Here is a 21,595-nt window from a genome sequence, read left to right on the forward strand (position 1 = left end):
TCAATCGCAGTAATTACAAATAATTGAATAATTCATAAGATATTTGTTTTTCATTTATTTAATAGCAATTCCATCATGCTTTAAAGATATTAACGTTCTAGATACTGTCGTTTCTTTTCAAAAATTGCACGGTAACACAAATAATGTTTTATTCGCTAAACACCCCTTGAGAAGAGAATAACAAACAGAATAACAAACCTGTTGGATCTAGATCAGACCGAATCAAGCTTGTTTGACTTCGGTATTATATGTTATAAAAACTGGGTCAGGGTTGAAAATCAAACTTCCAACAAGACGAGATATCGTCGTAGAAATTTTAGGTCATCCATGGCACTTCTCTTCGTTGACGTCCTTGTTCTCGAACGAGAAAATTGTATTTGCAGTGTCTTCGATTTCATAATTATCCTTGGACTTTGCTAATTCGTTTCGATCTACTCAATTTCTGAATACTTACTTCAAAGTGCACGGAAGCTTACAAGCTAAACTAATTTTATAACTAATTTTCGATGTCGGTCTTTCAAGTACTTTCATCAACTACGAGTATTTTCAAAGCATTATTAACTATGAATCTTGTTAACATAAAATGATTTTCAGTGCTTGATTTTATACATTGAAATATTACGTAGAATAATATTGCTTCAACAGGTTAGAAAAAGTCTATCTAATGTTTAATATTATATATTAAAAAGCATTAAAATATCCTAAATGATTAATATTCTTTTATCAAACATTTGAAATATCTACGGAGATGTATTTCAACTTACACGAGTGTATTTCATCATATACGAACATGAAAACTTTACAATATAACAAGCAAAAGAGGACAAACCAGGAACGTGTATTTTATAAGTTAGAACTACTAATTTAACTCTATCTAAGTAATTTATATTTTAAAAATTAATTAACCATTTTTATCGATTCTGTATAAACTAAATATCCTCCATTACGTAATACTATTCTTCCAAAAAGAAGTTCCTCGTGTTTAGGTTACTCGCTAACACGAATTTAAAAATTATCGCAAATTATACATTTTATCCAAATATGAACCCGCATAATAAATAAATATCAGCTGTCTAACAATGATATTCATATCGTGCTATGTGACTGATTCTCTAAAATTTTCCAAATATCGCAGTTCGCTTCTATAAAATCTTCAATGAATTTACAAAATGTGACGTTCGATTTTCCAGGCGGAAGCATGGGAGAAGCCGATATGCCGAATATAGTGCACTACAATCGGGATCGACGACGGAGCTCGTTCACCAGGCCGATGAGGGATCCCGAAGAAATTCTAGAAGGTCTACGATCACTGAAAGCGGCCAAGAGGGAGCTTGGCAGGACGATGAGTCTCACAGGAGACAAAAGGCGCGAGAGCCGTGAGTATGGATACGTTGCTTCTCTTTTGGCCATCATTTCGCCTAACCATTCGTTCGTCCGTCCGTCAGTTCGTTCATTCATCCATGCGATTGTTTGCCTGTCTGTCCGTCTGTCTATATCTGTTTGACTGTCTTTCACCCGCTCGTCGATTTATTTCTATATTCTTTCGTCTTTGTCTCTCTTATTTTCTCACCACCACCGTTCTCGATCGTTGGATCGTCGGTCGGCTCGATCCATCCTCGTCCACCAGCCGATCAGCAGATCGAATCTTCCACGTCGGCCGGCGCCGTGCGTATCGTACGCATGCGAATAAATGTATGTGCACGGACGTACATGTATCCGTGTAGAGTGTAGAGGCAAGGTAAACTGAATTAGAATGATTATCGGGCGCCATCATTCGATTTAATCCGATCTCATTCAATTCGATACGATTTCTGTTACGTGAAAGCCGCGCTTCGTTAGAGACGATTGATTATTGGAACATAAAAGCTGCGACTGCGTCTTTTTCTTCTTGTTACGTGGTAAGACAAGATTTCCAGCTGTGAATAGAAAATATCTCTGAGAAACTTGTCTTTCAGTGCGTGTAAGTAGGTGCAGTTGAAATGTTATTATCTATAAAGTTGAGAATAGTACTATATCGATAATAAGTAGGTGAAAATAAATCTCTTAGGATATAGCATCACACGTTAAACTATCGATAGCAAGTTAGAGGAGGTAAATTTCTTAGAATGAGATTTCTAACGAACGAAGATAAATTTCCTGCGTTTTTCAACCAAACCAACTTGTCTATTGACTGAAAACCAAATTTCTTGTTCTCTGCGCAAAAGAACATAAGAGTGATAGTTTCGATGAAAATTATTATTGTACATATATAAATATATGTGTAGGTCCGTATCGTATGTGTACATTTTTGTGCATTTTTCCATATATCATTCACAAGCCTTTATTATCTTACACTTATATGTGTTTTCTGTGCGATATATCATGTTTCTTCCTCCCTCTCACTCGTTTTACTTCACACGTCTATTTGTTTCTCTACTTTCTCCTTTCCGTGTGCCTTCGTGTAATCACGTCCCATCGATATCGCGCGATTTGACCGAGCGAACAAGTATCCTAACAATTTTTTCGTCCAAGTTAGTCCCCGTTCTTCTCGTTCGTATGGTAGCAAGATAAAATTAATCGAGCCGGAAACGGATCGGCCTGGAAGGGAGCCTTGCGTTCTTTGACGCATCGATAGAACAAAAAATTATAAAGATTTCTGAAGCATTAACGTCCATTGTAACGGTAACTATCTTAAAGGACCAGTATAATGATTTAGCCTGTATAGAACGTTTCGCTATTTATTTTCCCCGGTTCTCTTAATTTGAAACACACACCCATGGCGATTCAGTGCTATCATTGACTATAGATCGTCGAACGATATCAGCGAAAATTGGTGTCAGAGGTCTCTTATGATTTGTTTCAAACGCAATTCATCTTTATTTTGTTCGACACACACGACAGAAATTTTAATTGCGTTTGGCGTAAACTTGGTTACAAATTAAACAGATATTTATTATTTGATCGTTTTGTTGTTAACGCGGCATCGATAACGTGATAATCAGCTACACGTATCATAACATGATCCGAAAAATGAGAAAACTTTCTTCCATGTATATATATATGTGTGTGTATATACATACATATATATATGTACATACCGACGTAATTTGGAAGAATGAAAACTTGGACGTCGATTCACTCGAGCCAAAGATAATTCTATCGTGTTTTGCGATAATTCAAAGTTAACCGAGGTTCGAAAGGGATTAATCGTTCGGAACAAGCGAATCACTCGCTAACAATATGGAAAGTGCGATCGGCTAGAACGAGCCGGATGTTTCGCGTTCGGACAGTGCTAAATCGCGTCACCCTACCTCTGTCTGTCTGTCTATCTATTCATTGGAGAAGCTGGCATTTCCAAAAGTTCATTCGTCGCAATGATCTGTGCTCTATGCTCATCTCTGTGCGATCGCTGTTGCGCCGCTGTTGCCTGTCGCTGAGTACTCGTTCCGCCTGTGCCAGCCTGAGACACCAACGACCTAATATCATCCGACAAGGCCGAGAAACAAAGTGATTGGCAAAAAAAGGCTAACTTGAGCAAAGTTGAAAAGGAATTCACGAACGGAGGAGGTCGAAAGCGGATGGAGGAGAGGAGAAGGATCGATCGAAGAACGCGATCGAAGAACGCGATCGATCACGCCTTGGTTTCTTCTCTCCCGCTCTGGCTCCCGATGTTCCTTCATATGTGTGCCTTTGCACGCCACTCTTTGTGAGTTTTCTCGACATGTTCAAAAACAGACAAACAAACAAACAAACAAAAAGTAACAATTTAAAACCTGTATACCACACCTCATCAGGCCTGGTTCCTCGTTTACGTTGAAACCATCAAACGCCAAGTGCCAAAAGCTATGCGCTGATCGTGTTCTCCACTATATACTGAGTGTTCGTCTTCTCTCATGATCCGCTGACGAAGAACGCCGCGCGTGTGCTCTGCCAATTTTCTCTCTTTGTTCATTTTCTTGATCTCCTTTCTCGGTCGGCACCGTCCGGCAATCTCTGACATGCGTACACGGTCGATCAAAATGCTCGGTTCGCTCGGTCGAAACGCCGTCGGCCATCGTCACCATCCCGACACCCCGATCGACGACGAATCGTGGGCTCGATCGACCGACCAACCACAACATCATCGATCAACGACAACAGCGTGCGTAGTCCCAACGGTTACTGTGTGGCAGTGCGAGCCTGTATCTCCGAGGACCGGTAACTCGGCCTCCTTCCCACTGCCGCACTCCATACCACCTCGATAAATAACCACAGGACACTGTGGACCACCGTCACGGGCTTCCGGTAAGATACATTTTCTCGCTTTCTCTCTCTCTCTCTCTATTCTATTCCATTCTATTTTCCACTAACCTCGCTCTATCCGTCTTTCTATTCCTTCCCTTCTTCGTTCCACTCTCTGCCTATTTGCCGACACGTTTGCCTTGCCTATCCGTTTCTTTATCTGTTTGCCTATTCCGGCTAAACGCAAACGTTATTTCCCATTCTCTGTTATATTTTAACGTCCTTGTTCCCTTTTCTTCTCCTATTTCGTTTTACGTTTATCTCTTCCTACTTTTCTTTAACTGTAATAATAGACGTGTCTTTTCTTTCTGTTCTTTTTTTTTTTTTTTTTAAGACCGTGGAAGATCGTAATCGATGTTCTTTTTATAACTTATACTCGGAAGGAAAGTTTAAGGAGGCAACGTATTTTATCTTTTTCCATTGTTACTTTTACCACGTTGTTTGAATATTGCCTTTCAACGGGGAAGGTCCTATTATAACGAAAACGTTGAGAAAGAAATGAGAATGGGACTGCTTCAAATGTTCCCACGGATTATTGTGTTTTGCTCGAAACGTTGTCTTAAATGTAAGTGTGCTCCAATATCTAAAGGCACCCTGCATTCAATAAATTTTTTGTCAAGGTATATTTGTAGGACACTCGTAAATTGCGTAGTATGTAATTTTACCCCTGTTCATTTTGTTTCTTTTATTACACCGATCCTCTGCCTGCTCGCAGTAGTGCTTTATATTTAGATTTTAAATGCTCGCTTAGTATTGTAGTATTAGCGATAGTTAAGTTGATCGCTAACCACTCGTTGCTATGTCTACAACCATGGTAAGGAAAACTGATCTTCGATATGTTTTTGAATGCACTTTGAGAGCGGAAATTTGCTTGTTGCGAAAATATGTTCATGAATATTCATAAGAATTTTATGAACAAAATCTGTTCTCGTTGAATGTGAAAAATATGTAGAAGAGAATAAAGCGGAAAGTAATATATTTAAATGATAGTAGAACGCTAGGTGACGACAGCTACTCGTTTGTGTTCCGCTAATGATCGACCTATACTACTTGATTCCACATAGTAAGGAAAAGGATACGATATAAGAGTTCGTGCGAAATAAATGTCGGTATTATTTATGTGCCACGAAAGAAACGATGTCATAACGATGATATATCATTTTATAAAAATTTCAATTTCTATATAAAACTTTATATAAAAGAGTAAAATTTTTTCCAACCATTTCATATAGTTTAATTTCTTCGCTAATGAAGTAGGGGAAATTCCTATTATGAATTAAATTCCTTGAATTAGATGACAATGCAAAGAGATACGTCTGTAGCTTACTACTTTGATCATCAAACATGCCACAAATTGACCCATTAATTTCAATCCTACCATAATCTTCCAATAGATTCCAACCAGACTATCGGTATTCGTACCAAACATGCTTGATGACAGATTTCTGACATGTTTGTCAGATATCTATGGAAACGCTACTGTTACTGAACGCTAACAATTAAACATCGATACTTGTGTGACATTTAAATAGGAACGAAAAACGATAAAATTTAATAAAAAAATTCACGTGCGTCATTTAGCATTCCTTCGGAAACTAATAATAATCTGCTATATATATTGCATACAACAGAGAGAATAATAAACAATATAATATTTACACAAAATAATGGAATCTATTAGTTCTCAAAGTTCATTTAACGACGAAAAGTATTAGAAGATACAGTAACTTTAATCTGAGACAGTTGATATTTCGCGGACAAATTTATTAATTCATTCTATATGATTAACGTTGCTGGGTCGGAAAAGTAACTGCTTTAATTTAGTTCTCAAAGTTTATTTAATCATGAACGTAATTGAAAGATACAAGTTCAACGTGAAAAATTAATACTTCACGAGCAAAATCTCCGATTTTTATTGCATAGAAGACGATATTATATGATTAATGTTACTGGATCGGAAGACTGACTGCATAAGTGTCTTACGTGTCTCCTATCATCATCCTAAAGTATTGTACTTGAATATATCCTCGCGTAGAATTGGTAGGCCCGATAGACACAGTAGTTAGTAATTCGTGATAGTAATTCCAACTTTGTAATAACGATAATTCCGTAGATGTTCAAGAAATAGCTACAATTGACGTACCTGTTCCATTCTTAGCTAGAGTTTTGCAACACGTAGCTAAGAAAACCGTAAGTAGGCTTCGTTGTGGTTTGTCGTCCTAATCTTGAATTTATCTCTTGATGCTTTCTTCTTATACCTTCTTTTAATAGTACACTAGTAATTTAAAACAGATCTACCTTATCTTTCACCGATAAAACGTAATACCATTAGATGCATTATTCTTATCGATTATTATCTATGGATGTACGTAGATGCTGATGTGGGCAAATTTAGAATCCTTACATCATCTACCCTGCACACCACTCATTTACAACTATAGTGGCACAACTTATAATCTTCGAATTTTTTTCCAAATTTTCCTCTCATTCATGTGTATGAGGTAATAACGTTACTTTTTAAGGATTACAGATAACTTTGAACCGTACTATTTTTATACGTAGAAAATTAGAAAGTCGTATGGAAATATTAATAGCCATTTATCCCCAGTCGCTCTGTGTAATTAAAGCTGTGTAATAAAGCTTCGACTTTCGTTCGACAACATTTTATTATCCCGAAAAGTAGCATCTCCTGTAAGAGTTGCGTATTCGTTTAAAAGTTGAACCAACTCTATAAATACTTGATAAGCACTCTGTAATTACTCGACATTTCAATCCCATTCTTTACTCTACATGTCACAAACAAGATATAAGTGCGCACAGTTAGAGATATGCTTTACCATTTCGAGGATACTTGATATAATTTGGGTGCTTCGTTGATTGTGAAACGTAAGGCTTTGTTGGAAAAGTATGAACCCCCCGAGTAGACAGCCAGATCCAGTATGCATAAAATGGATTTCGAGCAACGACTGTCCGGCAATCTGCGTGGCATTGCGCACGGCCATGAGAAAAGAGAGGCAAACGATAGAAATAATTCTTTCTCTCCTTTGAAAAATAGCAAGGGAACAAAAAAGAAAAAAGAAAGAAGATCAACGTGTTACACCCGGAAAAGTAAATCACACGACATGCAGGTTGCTGGGCGGGCAATCGCGAAATACACAGGTCACAGAAAGGAAATATTTTTCTCTAACTCGCAGGGCGGGGTGAGCGCAAAGACAGCATCATGAATATTCCGGAGAGGTTTTACGATCGCAACAGTGAATCAGAAGAGGAAGAAAAGTGGAGGTAAGTAGCGCTGACTATAAGAAATATATAACTAAAAACTATGACCTCCGTTTAACTGTATCTGTTTCTTTAGTGGAGCGAAAGATAGTTGGAATTTGTATAAAAAATTACTCGAGATCTAATGGCAGCAAATTTTTCTGTATCACTTTCTAAATATATTTGTTATACTTTTAAATACTTCCTGGAAATAAGTATCTGATAAATCTGTTTCTTTCTATAAATAATAAAATCTTAGCCAGGTTAAAACAAAATTTATCCAGTATTTTCTTATAATAATTTGATTATAATTTTCGAACAATGTGAATGCAAATATTAAAAGTTGCTACCACGGTTTTGTTTTCTCTCATTTCACAAATATCGAACGAACTGAATTTATTATCTCCATGCTATAATATCAACTGGGATAACCTTTGTTTAATTCTCTAAAGGTTTCAAATTAAATTCTTATTACAGAGTTATAAATTCTTCTAACAGGATAAAAGTTCTTGCTACATTATAAATCATAATTAATGTCAGTAACGCGGTATTATGATAATTATACATTGTGCCAATTATTTTCATTTTTGTATTATTATTTATATGATAACAGATTGAAAATTGTAATTTCTCAAGTAAATTAATACAGTATCTCAATTTTAAACTAAGCTATTCTTTAAAATAATTTTAATTATTCTTATAATAATCTATTACTTTTCACTGCAGAATGTATTTTAATTAACTGCTCAATGAGTTATTCAGTTCATTTGTGTTATTAAAAGAAAAGGGAAAATATCGTCATTCACTTCAACGATTTTAAAGCTACATAACTGTAGTATTTGCATAAAAAGTTCTTCGAGCATGAAAAAATGTCATAAAGTAGTCGTTAAACCAGCAACGTGAATTTAATAGTATAATTCTCAAAATTGACGATCGCCATAAATGACACGAAAATGCAACATAAATACTTTATTATACCATACTGCATATTTAAGTAATCTAATGCTATTTACTTTACAGATGCACACTCTACCCCTTTCCCTCTTTGTCTAACATCTAGCACAAACGATAAAAACGATGAAATTGTAAAGTGAACTTCACTTTTTAGTGTTAGTCTGTTAGTTCTCTAACTTTTAGCTTGCTAGTACTCTAGTACTTTATTCTCCTATTTTTTAGACCTACCCTAACGTACACTCGTGTAGTTTTTGTTTGATTTCACGGAATATTAATCCCTCTTTGCCTTTTTGTTCTCTTTTACATTTAGTCAGCCGATGAGAAACGAAAATGGCGTTGACGCAAAGCTGGGTCGCGGACAGGTGCCACCAAAGGGATTCAAGATGATAGCTGGTAAATAATTTGACGATTTACTAAATACAGATGTCAAGAATTTCAGCTCGATTTTCGAAATAATCTTTCATTTCTCTTTTCTTCGTCTATTAATCGTATCGATGTTTCAATACAAAATGTGTCGCGCAAAGGACAAACAATGAATTTATCGAAGAGGGTTCCCTTGTGAGAAACTTTGGATCAATTGTGTGAATTTTTCATGGATTTTAGGAGGTCAAAATGGCGAGGTGAAACTGGGTTTCTGCCTAAGCAAGGGAACGCTTGAACTCGAGGTTATATGTGCTAGAGACATTTGCCCCGGCGAAAAAGAAGAGCCAGGTAATTTCCTGCGTTTTCAAATTGTCAATGCTTTTTATTAACGCGTATTTTGTTTACTGTAAATTAACGTACAAGAATTAGAATTCTTGCCACCAGAAAATGCATCTAGGACCCAGGCTTTTGGGTATGAGCTCGTGTTCTTGAGAAAGATGCGTTTCGATATCTCGCTAAGATGGCAGGCAGCTTTATCAAGAGTTGATCGACACACTGATATATCGGCTAACGCATTTTCGTCGAAGACACGACTACACACGTAGAAGCCTCGAGTCTATCACGAAAACTTAAATCTGAGAAAATAAATGCCCCGATATTACGCTGTGCATAAAATGATGCTTCGTTAATTAATTACAATTTTTTATAACGATACAGACACCTACGTGAAAACATATCTTCGAGATGGCGATAGGTGGCTGCAAAAACGTAAAACACGCGTAATACGGCACTCGAGGAACCCGCAATATCGTCAAACTATCAAATACAGCAGCTGCGACGCCCTCGGGAGGAATCTGTTGGTTATGCTATGGGAGAAGAAGCAGGCGTTCGAAAGTAATCAAGGCTTAGGTGGGGCTGAAGTGAGCCTCGATCTTCTTCCATTGACACGGCTGACCGTCGATTGGTATCCCTTGTTCCCGATTCACACTCTTGGTACCCATACCGCGGACTCTCCATGATGGCTGAGGGAAAAATGGGCCCTCGAGGCCGGAGAACTCGACCTCAGACTGAGCCTTCTGCTCAAGGACGAGAACGAGTCCGTAGTGAAAATTATCTCCTGATGGAACCAAACGTTGTTTCCTTCAACGGTCTTTCTTCGTTCTATTTTTCTCGTTCGTCTCATCTTTAGTTACTAGTTTTTAATTACTTCCTAACCGTATTTTCTAATGCATTTTTTTCTAATCTACGTACAGATTGTTTCGATGAATTGGTACTTCGGAATCTCGAGCTTGTCGAGCGTGTCACGGCCCGATCCTGAACAAGTTGTTAATGGTCAAACTAGATTACAGTTTATCAGGCAAGTAACAAAGAGACTAAGTGAACACGTAGGCAAGTAGCAATGGAGTTACGCTCGCTAATGAAAGTTCAATGGACGAGACAATGAGCAATAACGATAGCCTAAGTCGGGCAATTAGCGATGGGATCAATTTCAATTTGTAATATATCCAAGTCCATTCCAAGACTAAAGCAGCATTTTACGAGATTCAATCATTATCTATCAGAGGTGACGTTTTACTTTCATTACTTAGAAAGTATACTTGAATTACAGATATAAGGTTCGTTTCTTTTTTCTTTTTTTTTTTTTTTTTTACAAAAATTGATCCGATATTCAAATCACTCTAGTAACATAATTGATAATATCATAGATAATCACAATTTAACGATCGTGCCGCCATTGCTGCTGTATCTCTATTATTAATTTGCAATTCGAAAATTGGGATTCCGTTGTACCATAAACTAGCTAACTAGCATAAATTCTACATTTCCATTTGTGTTGTCACGCGATCGTGATAACAAGCTAAAAGACAATCAAACTTTGATCGCTTCGATCGATGATTTATCATCGAGATGATTAATACCGGAGCTAACAATAGAATCACGGTTTCTAACTATTTCCTTTCAATCGCCTTTCGTGGATAGTCGATTATAAAGAATTCGCTTCGTGTCGTTTTTACAACGACTCGATGCAGGCAAGGCAGGGCAAAACATTGAAGAGCAAATCGATATCCTGGAGTATCGAGTTCTCACGGCAGTAATTTTTCACATTCTGTGAAATTTGTTCGCGAACATCCACGAAGGTTCTAGCAATAAGGGTGTACCTGTGTAAATTTATTCCACAGAGAGCAACTTATGAAACGAAGATGAAACTACAAGAAGAAAAAAACATAAGAAAGATTCTATTTTTTTCATGAATTATTAAAGCGTGGAACACGAGGAAGAGCGAGGAGAAGGTGCCACGTCTTAAAGAGACGATGAGGGTCCATTTTTCCCATAAATTAAGGAACGACAGAGACATACGAGAGACGATCGACATCTGTCACGGAAACGCGTGCTCTGGTTGATCCAGCTTTGGGATTCGATCGAGTCTCGTGGCTAACGTACGAACCGATTTGCATTCGGTGAAATAAATATACATGTTCACCGGCGAATGTATCGTTAATACTTTTTGTTCGTGGAAGAAGCGCCTCGATACGAATATCACATACGTCCGACTAAACCAGTAAAACGGTATTCGTTTGAATCGACGATTTCGTGATTATCGATGAAAATAAATTATACAATACGTTTTATTCATACGAGTTAGAATTTGCTTGATCGTAATAAAACAAGTATAACGAAGAAATCAATGAAGCGAGACAAAGTATTGCAAATTAAAGATCGAGACTACTTCTTCGACGTTTCAATTATTTAACGGTAGACAATCGTTTTAAGGCTCGCTGGTCGAGCCGAATACAAAGAGCAATCGGTAAGTGGTTACCAGAACAACTTTACGGGCAACATGAATGGCAATTGAACAAAAAGAAAAAAAGAAAAAAAATACAAACTCGGTGTTTAGAAGTCATGCAATTTTTGTAGCTCGTAGACTGACAACAGAGATTCCTTTAACATTCGCGAATTTCATATACGAAGTTTCCGGAACAAAGAACAAAGGAAAAAGAGCACGATCGCGAGGGCCACTGCAAGAATCTTATGTAATTTCGATTTTACGACTTTGTCCGTGTTGCTGTCATAGCAGATGTATTAAATATTCCATGAAATTTTTTCGTACCGGTTATATCGAAACGATAAATATCAACCGCACGTTAGATTTGTCGCAAATTTCCATTTGATTCTGGTATTGATCGATAGTATTTGTAATGGCCCTCGAGACGTTAATCTTTAAACGTACGTTTCGTTCTTTCGCTAGGACAATTGTTAGGTATAATGTCGAGGAGAATATTCTAAAACGGGATACAGCGTTTTATCGAGGATCTGCCAGATCTTTGAATAAACTGTGGCGACGTTAGAAGGAATAGAATAATAGAAAAAGCGAAAGAATCGAAACGCGACACAAAGTACGGACGATGATTGGTCCGAAAGTATTGCGCTTACCCCGCCCGAGCTAGAAACAGAAATTACGCTATTATATCGTCAAATATAAATCATTCGATACATATTTGTGAAAAGATACGTGCGTGATAAAAGTACTACAATGTCGCGTGCGCGATACGATACTTTTACGACATAATTCTATCAAACCTAAACGTGTATTAATGGTACATAGAAATCAATGATTTCGCTGACCAAATCCTAATTACGAACGGATATAACCTTTATCGTAATGAATTTTATAAAAGGCACATTGAATTACGATGGCCTATCGAATTACGGGATTCGTTTCATTTTGATTAGTAATTTATTTACACGTGTTTTTTGATCCGGTGGTATATTTCTACGCGCAGTTGAAATGTCCTCTGTAATTTCAGTTTATGTAACAACAGCAATCTGGAAATGCATGCTGACTCAACGCTAGATTATCACGATTCGAATAAATTTTCATAGACCAATAAACGACAAGAGTATGGACCATTCAAACAATTTCGAACACGATAAAGGTTAAAATCTGTTAAGGCCCCAATATTACGAGTTACTATTATCTTGGATGATGACCTTCTCCCAGCGATAAACGGGCAATCGTTCCGAAAGAGATGAAAAAGCGAAGTGATTATTCCGCGTTAACGTAAAGTTCTGTCTTGAGAACACCAGCCGGCTATCTCTGATCTAACCTGACTTGTACCTCATTTCTATCGATCACTTCTGAGTCCCTCCGAAACCCTTATCTAAAGCAAAAATCTTTACTACCTATACGTATCGTTAATAACGATTCAATTCTAGGACTCGACCTGCAACGTCTTTTAGCGACTTAACGTCGTCTTGGAAACTCTAGTCTCGTTCTTTCGAAGGCAAAAATGAGGCAACGATTCTTGATGGCCTATAGAATAATCTCAAAACGTGCAGCACAAAGTCGATTCATTGGTGTAAAAGTCTTTAAAAAAAAAGACATTCACATATACACACGCGCACACGCACACACGCACATATATATACAAACACGAAACGAACGAAAAGAAACGAATGTTTAGAGGTAGAAGAGCAACACACGAGCAGATTGTTTGACAAACGCAAAATCTGATCGGCCTACAAACATATCCTAACGTTTCTTTAAGAGTACATTAGGCACGAGGATACTTTCGACGAGAGCTCTCGAGTCGAATAATCGATGCGTAATAGTCGCCACGTTGACAAGCGTTCCTCGAAAACATCCTCGTCCGATGTTAATCGCACGGACAATCCTGTTGAACGAATGCAATCATCTAAAACTGTAGACGAAAGGTTTTTCCTTTCTAAATGGCTAAGCACGCCGTAGACTCATTTTCTACTAAATCGTCGATGCGAACTATTTATTAATTACCGATTACCATTGTGATCGTTAGCATCGCGATTTCTATAAACGCTGTCGCTGAATTATTTTCCTAGCAAGACTGCATTTGTCGTCGGTGATATTTCACGAAGCTCTAGATGGATTTCGATTGAAACGGAATGATACCTTCTAATCTTCCAAAAGCTTTTCAACTCCCGTAGGATTTATGGATACAGGTCGTACAACCACGCGATTCGCTACGACCTCGTTTCGTTTCTTCAAAAGGCATTAAAATATACCTATATATTTTCATCTTGAAATTATTTAAGCTTCTAACGATGAGAAAATGACGATATTAAAAGAGAGTACACTTCTTTTCCGCCGTCACTTTTTTCTACGAAATAAGAGCAGCCTTCCGATATCGAATATAAATCAAGTCTGCCCAACTTTGTGACTATTGTAATCGCCTATATAAAAGAATACTATATATATACATACATATATAAATATACACGTAATATAGATATTTGAATATAAAAGAAATCTATATATATACACATATATATACATACATATACATATATACATACACATATAAGGATAAGAATGCTACATGAGGATACATATGCCGTATCGAAATTGACAATCGAGATCATTGATCCAAATTATGTATGCTACGAATCTTTTAGCAGTCTTTTAGCAGATATCCCATACGTAATTATAAATTATCAAGGCACAGTCACGTGTAAGATAATCGTAGAGATGTATAGACATAATGTCATCGATATAATTGTATGTATGTACCTGCGATATCGTACGATGTACATCAACGGGATAATCGATCGCGTTTGCATAAAGGGATATAGTGGAATGAGCATTTAGGAAACATTGCAAATAAGCCGCTTTCGAGTCGAGGTATATCGTTGTCGAGTCGTGATCGAACGTCCCGAGAAACGAAATACAGTAAAAATTAGGGATTACATCCAAGCAACAACCTCTTCCCGTACATATCGGTGTTGTATGTACTTGTTCTAACGTCTAAGTGTCCAAAGACAATCTCATCGATTCGCGCCTATGCTTGCGTGGATCAAACGTCGGGCATGCACATTACGCGCAGGTTAAAATCAAATTCCACATGATATATCACTGTGATCGATACGAATAACGACAATTAAACTAATAAATTATAATTTGCTTTTCGCCAGACTCTACATACATACGTGTATACAACTGAACATGACGTAGATTTCGTTGAACGTTAGAGTATCTCTAGCCCTGTCATTGTGCACGTGCATTTCTATTTGAAAAACTCTTCTCGCGTAACTTTCTATATAGCCGAAAGAGAAATATGATCTCCAAAGTAAGAAAGATTCTAGACACTTAGCTCAAAGCTATTACACTATCAAAGTTTTAGCGAGTAAAAAAATAAAGAGGCGCAGATAAAATAAAATACAGATAAAATAAAATTATCCCGAAGATAGAATTCTCAGATTCTTTTCTATAATTCGAATGTTAGAAACTCTTAGATAGACACGTTTCGAATTGACTATAGCGTTATGAAAAGTTAGTAACTTTCGCTTCCGTTTATTCCTTCCAAGTGTAAGGATCAATTCGACTATAATCACGCAATTGAATGCAATCATATGAAAAGATCTGATTCGTTACCGTTCTTTAGTGACCGCACAGTTTCATACAAATTGTACAGATACTGCTCAATTACGGCCTAAATCGTAAAAGAAACAGGCAAGCGAACGTGAAGTAAATATTTTCGACAAGTGCTTGATCCTCGTAAACGGATACTTTATCGCGGGATCGATGATATCGATCGTGCTGGCGTGCTAGCGTACTTACATGTACACGTTTGTGCACGGACCGACGCTGTTCGTCGTTAGCAACGGATGATTGATTGTGCGGCTAATGACGATTGGTCAGTCGCTTGTAAAGTATATAATATCACAAGACAAATGTAATACGACTAATGCTTTAAATGTCGAGTGAAATCGATAACTGGTGTTTATGGAACGAAAAAGAAATAAAAAACATGAATGCCAAAGGATGACAATAATCATCCAAGACCTATAAACGTCAGTTGTTGATACACTAGATGACGTACATACCTACGCGGCTAAAATAATAAAACTCCAACACTGATCGAAAGTTTGTTCAATTCTTGCATAGTTCTACTAACGTGTGCTATCGTTGACATAAGTTCTTAAGGATTGATCATTATCGTTCCAATGTGGATGAATTACATGTGAATAATTAAACACTGGTGGTACAGTTAAAATAGTATACTGACTTGCGTTTATTTTGAAATGATAAGAGTTAACATTTAAATAATGTTAAGATCAGTCTTTAAGTTATCCGTTGGATGTATCCTAAGCTATGCAAGGATTAAAAGCGCCCTAAATTTCGAGTGTCTACTTGTAAAACATATCTCAGCCAGTCTACTGCGTAATTTCCGATATTACATTTCTCTTTTATATCCCTTTAACTTTCTCCTATAAGGCAACGCTTTTCTAACATACTTACGGTATAATGCGAGCAACGTCGGAAGGGAAAATTGTCACGTGCGATATGTGGTCGAGACTTCGTGAAATTCTGAGCGGAACAAGAAGTTTCAATGGTACTTCATTCACGCTTATCACCAACCTTCTTACGTGCTCATCTATCTATAAAACTCGTATTACGGAAAGCGTTCCATTCGGATAGTAATGCGGATTACGAAACTCGTAGTAGACACGCTGGGTGAGGCATCTTTAAGAGGTAGTTTTAAGCATAACTTAGATGGTGTATCGTTCTATACAGAAAATTTCATGTGATGTCCTTACGTGTTAAGTGTTGATTGTCGCACATGTGGATTAGAATCACGATGTGCGGTAGACTTACGGGTTAATCGAGTAACGATAAATCTTAGCAATTACACGATCGACTATGTTCGATTTATTCTGTGGCGATAGTACGTTGTGTAAGTAAGTAAAGCCGTAATAGAAGTCCGCACAGAAGTGTCTTCGATGTTGCGTGACACATTATATTCTATCCAGGCAGTTTCATCAACGAAGCTAGATTTTCCTTCTGCTAGTTTATTTTTCTCGTTGAAAGGAATCGTTTGCAGGTTTGACAAAATTCGAAATTTTGCTCGTGCGCAGACAGAAAGACGCTTCTTTGACGATAGTACTCTCAAAAGGTTAATCGATTCCTCAAACTTTAATTAATCATCGCACGTACATACCTGGGCGACGAAATCGTATCGAAGTTGCGATACGATACGGGAAGACACGATCGAAAGATGAAAGAATGAGAAAGTACGAGAACTCCATTTCTTTTTTCTCATTGATTTAGCAAAATGCTCGCACAAAATTTAATTTTCTACAGTTTCAACTGTGAAAACCGACTTTACTGTTCTAACGATACTAAACGATAATGAAACGTGTGCCGACGACGATTCATTCTGTGCAACCTTGTTTCAAATTTTATCAATTTTATTAACCAGCGTTTATGCTTTGCTGATTTCTGTAGAAATTATGCACGCGAATACCTTCCAGGACAGTGTGTTTCAACTAGATCGTTGATTCCTATTCGTTGGTCGAGAGAACATACGAAAGCTTCGGCTCACGAGGTCACACGAGTGTAATCCATAAAAAAGTATGTGTATAGCTGAGTCAATAATTCTATTGAATGTTACAGATGAAAGTATAATAACATTATAATTTTACTGAAGAGAAACGATACAGTAGAACGACGGAATTTTTGCGATTCCTTTCGTTACTTGCAGTTTAAGCGTACGTAATTTTATCAATGTTGCAAATAAAACTACGATTCCAGAGTTTATCGAGATAGAGAGATACAGAGAAGTTTATAATGGTTCCTTCAAACTAACAAGTTAAATATCAGTAATTTTATCAGTGTTGCAGAATGAACAAATTATAGTCCCAGAGTTTATTACAGATCGATGCACAATAAATCGCAATACACAATGATTCCTCGTTGAATATTATAGATTCCTCTGGCTTGAGATACAATAATGGAAAAACTATTTCAATATATAATTCCTATAAAAATTATGATTTTATTGTAAGAGAAATAAATTGTATAATTCTATTAAAATGCTATTAAAAATGAAAATGTAAAAACGTATTGAAAATTTAAATACTTGCCCGATAACCAATAATATGTACGCGGTTGGAAATCACTGTTCTAGGAATAAAAGTACGAGAAACAAAGAAAGAAAACTGACATAATGAAGAAACGAAGAGGGAACTTTAATAATTCTGATTAGGATCGATAATGAATCGAGGATGACACGAAAAGAAAAATACTTTGCGGAAGTCGCGTCAAATCTTGAGTAAAGCGCGTTTCGATGAAAGGTTGTTACGTCGCTGGTGATTTATTATTGTGCGTAACATAATGACTGATTTTTTGTAGTATGTATGGACGCAAGTAAAGCGTGTCGCGCGAGTCTTTCGAATTTTTCGCCCATTCCTCCTCTCGAGGAACTTTGTGGATTTGTGTACCCCATCCGTAACCCCAGTTGGCCTACTCCCTTAATAAGAAAGATGTATAAACGGATATTGTACAAATACAGATATGACAAAAACGAAAACTTGCAGTTTGTTATTTTATTCCTTTGTTATAACAAAATTAAATACATACACCATTAAATTTTTTAAAAACATAAATATAGACTGACATATAATAGGAACTATGTAAAAACTACCCAGATAGTATGTCTTGTTTTGTGTATATTACTAATTTCATTAATATCTTTATTATTATCTTATTATAATATAATATTTAACATTTTTGTGTCCTAATATGTCTATCCTGCTTTTGACTAAAAACGTTTCTTTCCTGACTTATTGTTTATATATATTATTAATATATATAATATTTATAATTATAATTAATATATATTAATAAAATATATATTATATAATATACGTTATTAAAAATATGGTATACTCTAACCCTAATAGAATCATAAAATTCAAAAGTTATATGAGAATTTTCTATTTTAATAAAATTATATGAAGGTAATTTATTCGTATCTCTTTTTATATACCAACATGTTCCTATAAATATTCAGATACATATTTATTTTAACGCACTATAGCTATTTATAATTAAAGATTGGGAAAAAAAGAAAAAAGAAAAAAATGAACATGCGACTCACCGATCGTAGGTAATTCGAAATCGTACAGTTGCTAAGTGCTCTTGCATTATCCAGTTGCAGGATAATTTCATTCCACTCAACAGGTACATAGTCACTCACAGTTAATGCATATTGGTTTAAAAAACCTGTAATGAAATTGTATATTAGGTATTAATATAAATAAAGTATTAAAATTTAACTAAATTACTGAATTTTTAAAATATAATACATAAAAATAATTATAATTATATTATAATAATATTATCATATAACAATAATTATAATTTTGCATAAAGAACTATTAACAACAAAGGATAGGTTTGAATAGAAATAAATAGAAAGAAATAGTAAACAAAAAGATGAATATCCAATATGAGTTCGTAAAAATGAAAAAATCTATATTATAATATACATACAATTAAACCGTAAATGTATTTCCAAAATTAAAAATAAAAATTACATCAAGGATAGGAAATCCTTAAAAATATAATTAAAAATTCAGATGAGAATACAGGAAATCCAATGAATCTAATTATTTATTGGATTAAAGGAGAATGTGCATTATATTTCCTATTATGTTATACTAACATTATAACATGGAGATTTTGTCTATGTAAGATATAAATATACAGTAGATACAATTCATTTATTTGGAAGATTTTTCTCGAAATTGCCGTTTGGACAATATGGCGCCATCTATGCTATTCTACTGACTGACAATGAGCCAATGAGAATATACATATGAATTCCAAATAAAAGTGAATTCAGATAAATATGTTTCAATCTCTCCAATATACATAAATACGTAATTAATAAATTAAATTACTTTTCAATCTTATAGCATAATATTATCAAATCTATTTATAACTTCCTAAGTAGAAGCGATTGTGAATGCTGTAAGTCAATATATGTACATAAAAGGAGAATAAATAAATGTATAAATGCATATTCAATTGCCATTATTCATAAAGTATTTATTATTATGCATGTTGCACGAAAGTTGGGACTTCGTATCAAAAATAATGAACTACGTTCGTGATTTAAACAACAATTGAAGTGTAAATATATATCAAGGACTAGCACGAAAACAATTTGGTTTGTAAGTATACATTTTTTATTATATGATGTCAATTCATAATTTAGATTACCCTGATAACGCATAATCAAAAGTTACGAAAATTATATTAAAAAGTGAGTGATTAATACAAATATACATACCATTTGAAACCAATAATCTGTGGATTATTACGAACTACGCCAAACGAACAACTTCGCACAATGACATACAAGGAAAGACTGGCTAACGTTTATTTTCAAATATTGAGCACTAGAGTTCGCATTTGCCTCGATGAATCTAGTAGTGGGGAAACTGATGTTTCCAAATATTGTATCGTGTAACCATTGTTTATATGTAGTAGTGTTTCGTACTTTCATTCGTGAAAATTACACGAATTCAAAGATGTTATGTGTACTTTTATTACTTCTGTATTTTTTTATCTTTTATGTTAAAACGTAGAATTATACATTTTTGATATATTTTTGATATTTCATTTTTGTTTTATATTGACATAAGTCAATATGTAAATATAAACAAATTGTGATTTGATTTAGAATACAGACGAGATATAGATATACGATAGACCCGAGATGGAATAACAGATGTAATACTTCTTCATATTCCATGGTTGGAACATCACAAATAAGAGACCGTTTCATGATTTTCCTGTCAAATGCGACGTTGCCGATTCAGGGTCAATGAAGATTACAGCGCCAAAACACAGGCGAGGTACAGAAATAGGCGCACGACTATTATACGTTGTATACGCTATATCGATTATTATCGATATATAATTTCTTCTAATCGATTTATGCCGCCATGAAATGGCAGTTTTACGCGGGAACTGCAGCAAGAAGAAGCATTATGGAAGTCATTAGGTAAAGATTAAACTAAGCCGCTTTTAGACTTATTTTTGCATTACTGAATATCTTTATGATTTAGAGAGATAATTTTAGATCTTAGAGAGATAAAGAAATTCAACCTAATCACGGAAATTGGTACAATTAGAAGCAGATGAGGTACTATGGATAACGACGAAGAACAGGATTTTTGATCCTTGCGATTTCGGAAACGAAGTGAGTAATTGAATATAATTTCAAAATCGCAAATTATTATTCTAGACGAAATAGAGAATTCCATATACACATAATACTTGTGTTTATCTTTCATATTTTGTGTTTTATCGTATTCTTGTTAAAGGTTTTTCACAACCTCCACTTTCACCATGGGGTTCAATGGGGTTCAGAATAACTTCTTCTGAGCCACAGCAACACTGATAGTATCATAACCTGCAGTTAATCGTGAGTCAAATACAGTTTTATTCCTCCGTTCATCCAATCATGTCGTAGGACGAAAGGTCCGAATCGACACGGATAAGTAGTTGTATTACGTAGAATTTTTGGCGAGTGTGTGACCACGAGTATTAATTACACATACTCGTGAGTAGTAATATCTTATTTACTTTATGTATTAGTTCAGGATAGGGTCTTCTTGCACACATGTATCGCGATTTTTGATGATAAAAATTTTATATCGATAGTATTAATATAATCAGAGTAAAATCAGAATTTATTCAATACCGATATTTGCAAAAGTTTGTTATAAAAGTAAATATTAAAATTGTGTGAATTACAGAATCTTGCTGCAGAGAAGTCGGATATCCTCCGACTTCGATTATTTTAAGCTTGAGTATAAGTTTACACATCATGATGTTAAAGTTCGATATTCATTATGCAAAAATGTTAAATACTAAATATTAAATGCAAGAAGACACTTCGCGGTAGGTAGATTTCAGAATCAAAGCAATAAA

General features: G+C 35.5%; 1 protein-coding gene and 1 long non-coding RNA gene across 10 annotated transcripts in view; one reads left to right on the plus strand and one right to left on the minus strand.

Annotated features, from left to right (window-relative positions):
- LOC100650471 (regulating synaptic membrane exocytosis protein 1) overlaps positions 1 to 18,179 on the plus strand; it is a 151,178-nt gene extending 132,999 nt beyond the window's left edge. For 5 of the 9 annotated variants that reach the window (XM_012310919.3, XM_048406089.1, XM_020863381.2 and 2 more), the window contains 5 exons: positions 1,191 to 1,376; positions 7,455 to 7,542; positions 8,783 to 8,865; positions 9,076 to 9,183; positions 9,553 to 18,179. In XM_012310919.3, coding sequence (XP_012166309.1) covers positions 1,191 to 1,376; positions 7,455 to 7,542; positions 8,783 to 8,865; positions 9,076 to 9,183; positions 9,553 to 9,854 — 767 coding nt within the window. In that variant the 3' untranslated portion in view covers positions 9,855 to 18,179. Of the gene's footprint in view, positions 1 to 1,190; positions 1,377 to 4,119; positions 4,264 to 4,594; positions 6,131 to 7,454; positions 7,543 to 8,782; positions 8,866 to 9,075; positions 9,184 to 9,552 lie in introns of those variants that run through there. The other 4 variants (XR_007224167.1, XR_002307756.2, XM_020863390.2 and 1 more) reach the window with 4 other exon arrangements.
- Positions 1 to 20,110, minus strand: part of LOC110119348 — a 61,877-nt gene extending 41,767 nt beyond the window's left edge. The window contains exons 1-2 of the long non-coding RNA XR_007224192.1: positions 19,947 to 20,110; positions 18,750 to 18,874 (exon numbers count right to left, since the gene is read on the minus strand). This is a non-coding gene — a long non-coding RNA (uncharacterized LOC110119348). The remainder of the gene's footprint in view (positions 1 to 18,749; positions 18,875 to 19,946) is intronic.
- Between the last annotated feature and the right edge of the window lie 1,485 nt (positions 20,111 to 21,595).

Source organism: Bombus terrestris, chromosome 1 (assembly GCF_910591885.1).
Source record: "Bombus terrestris chromosome 1, iyBomTerr1.2, whole genome shotgun sequence".
NCBI lineage: Eukaryota > Metazoa > Arthropoda > Insecta > Hymenoptera > Apidae > Bombus > Bombus terrestris.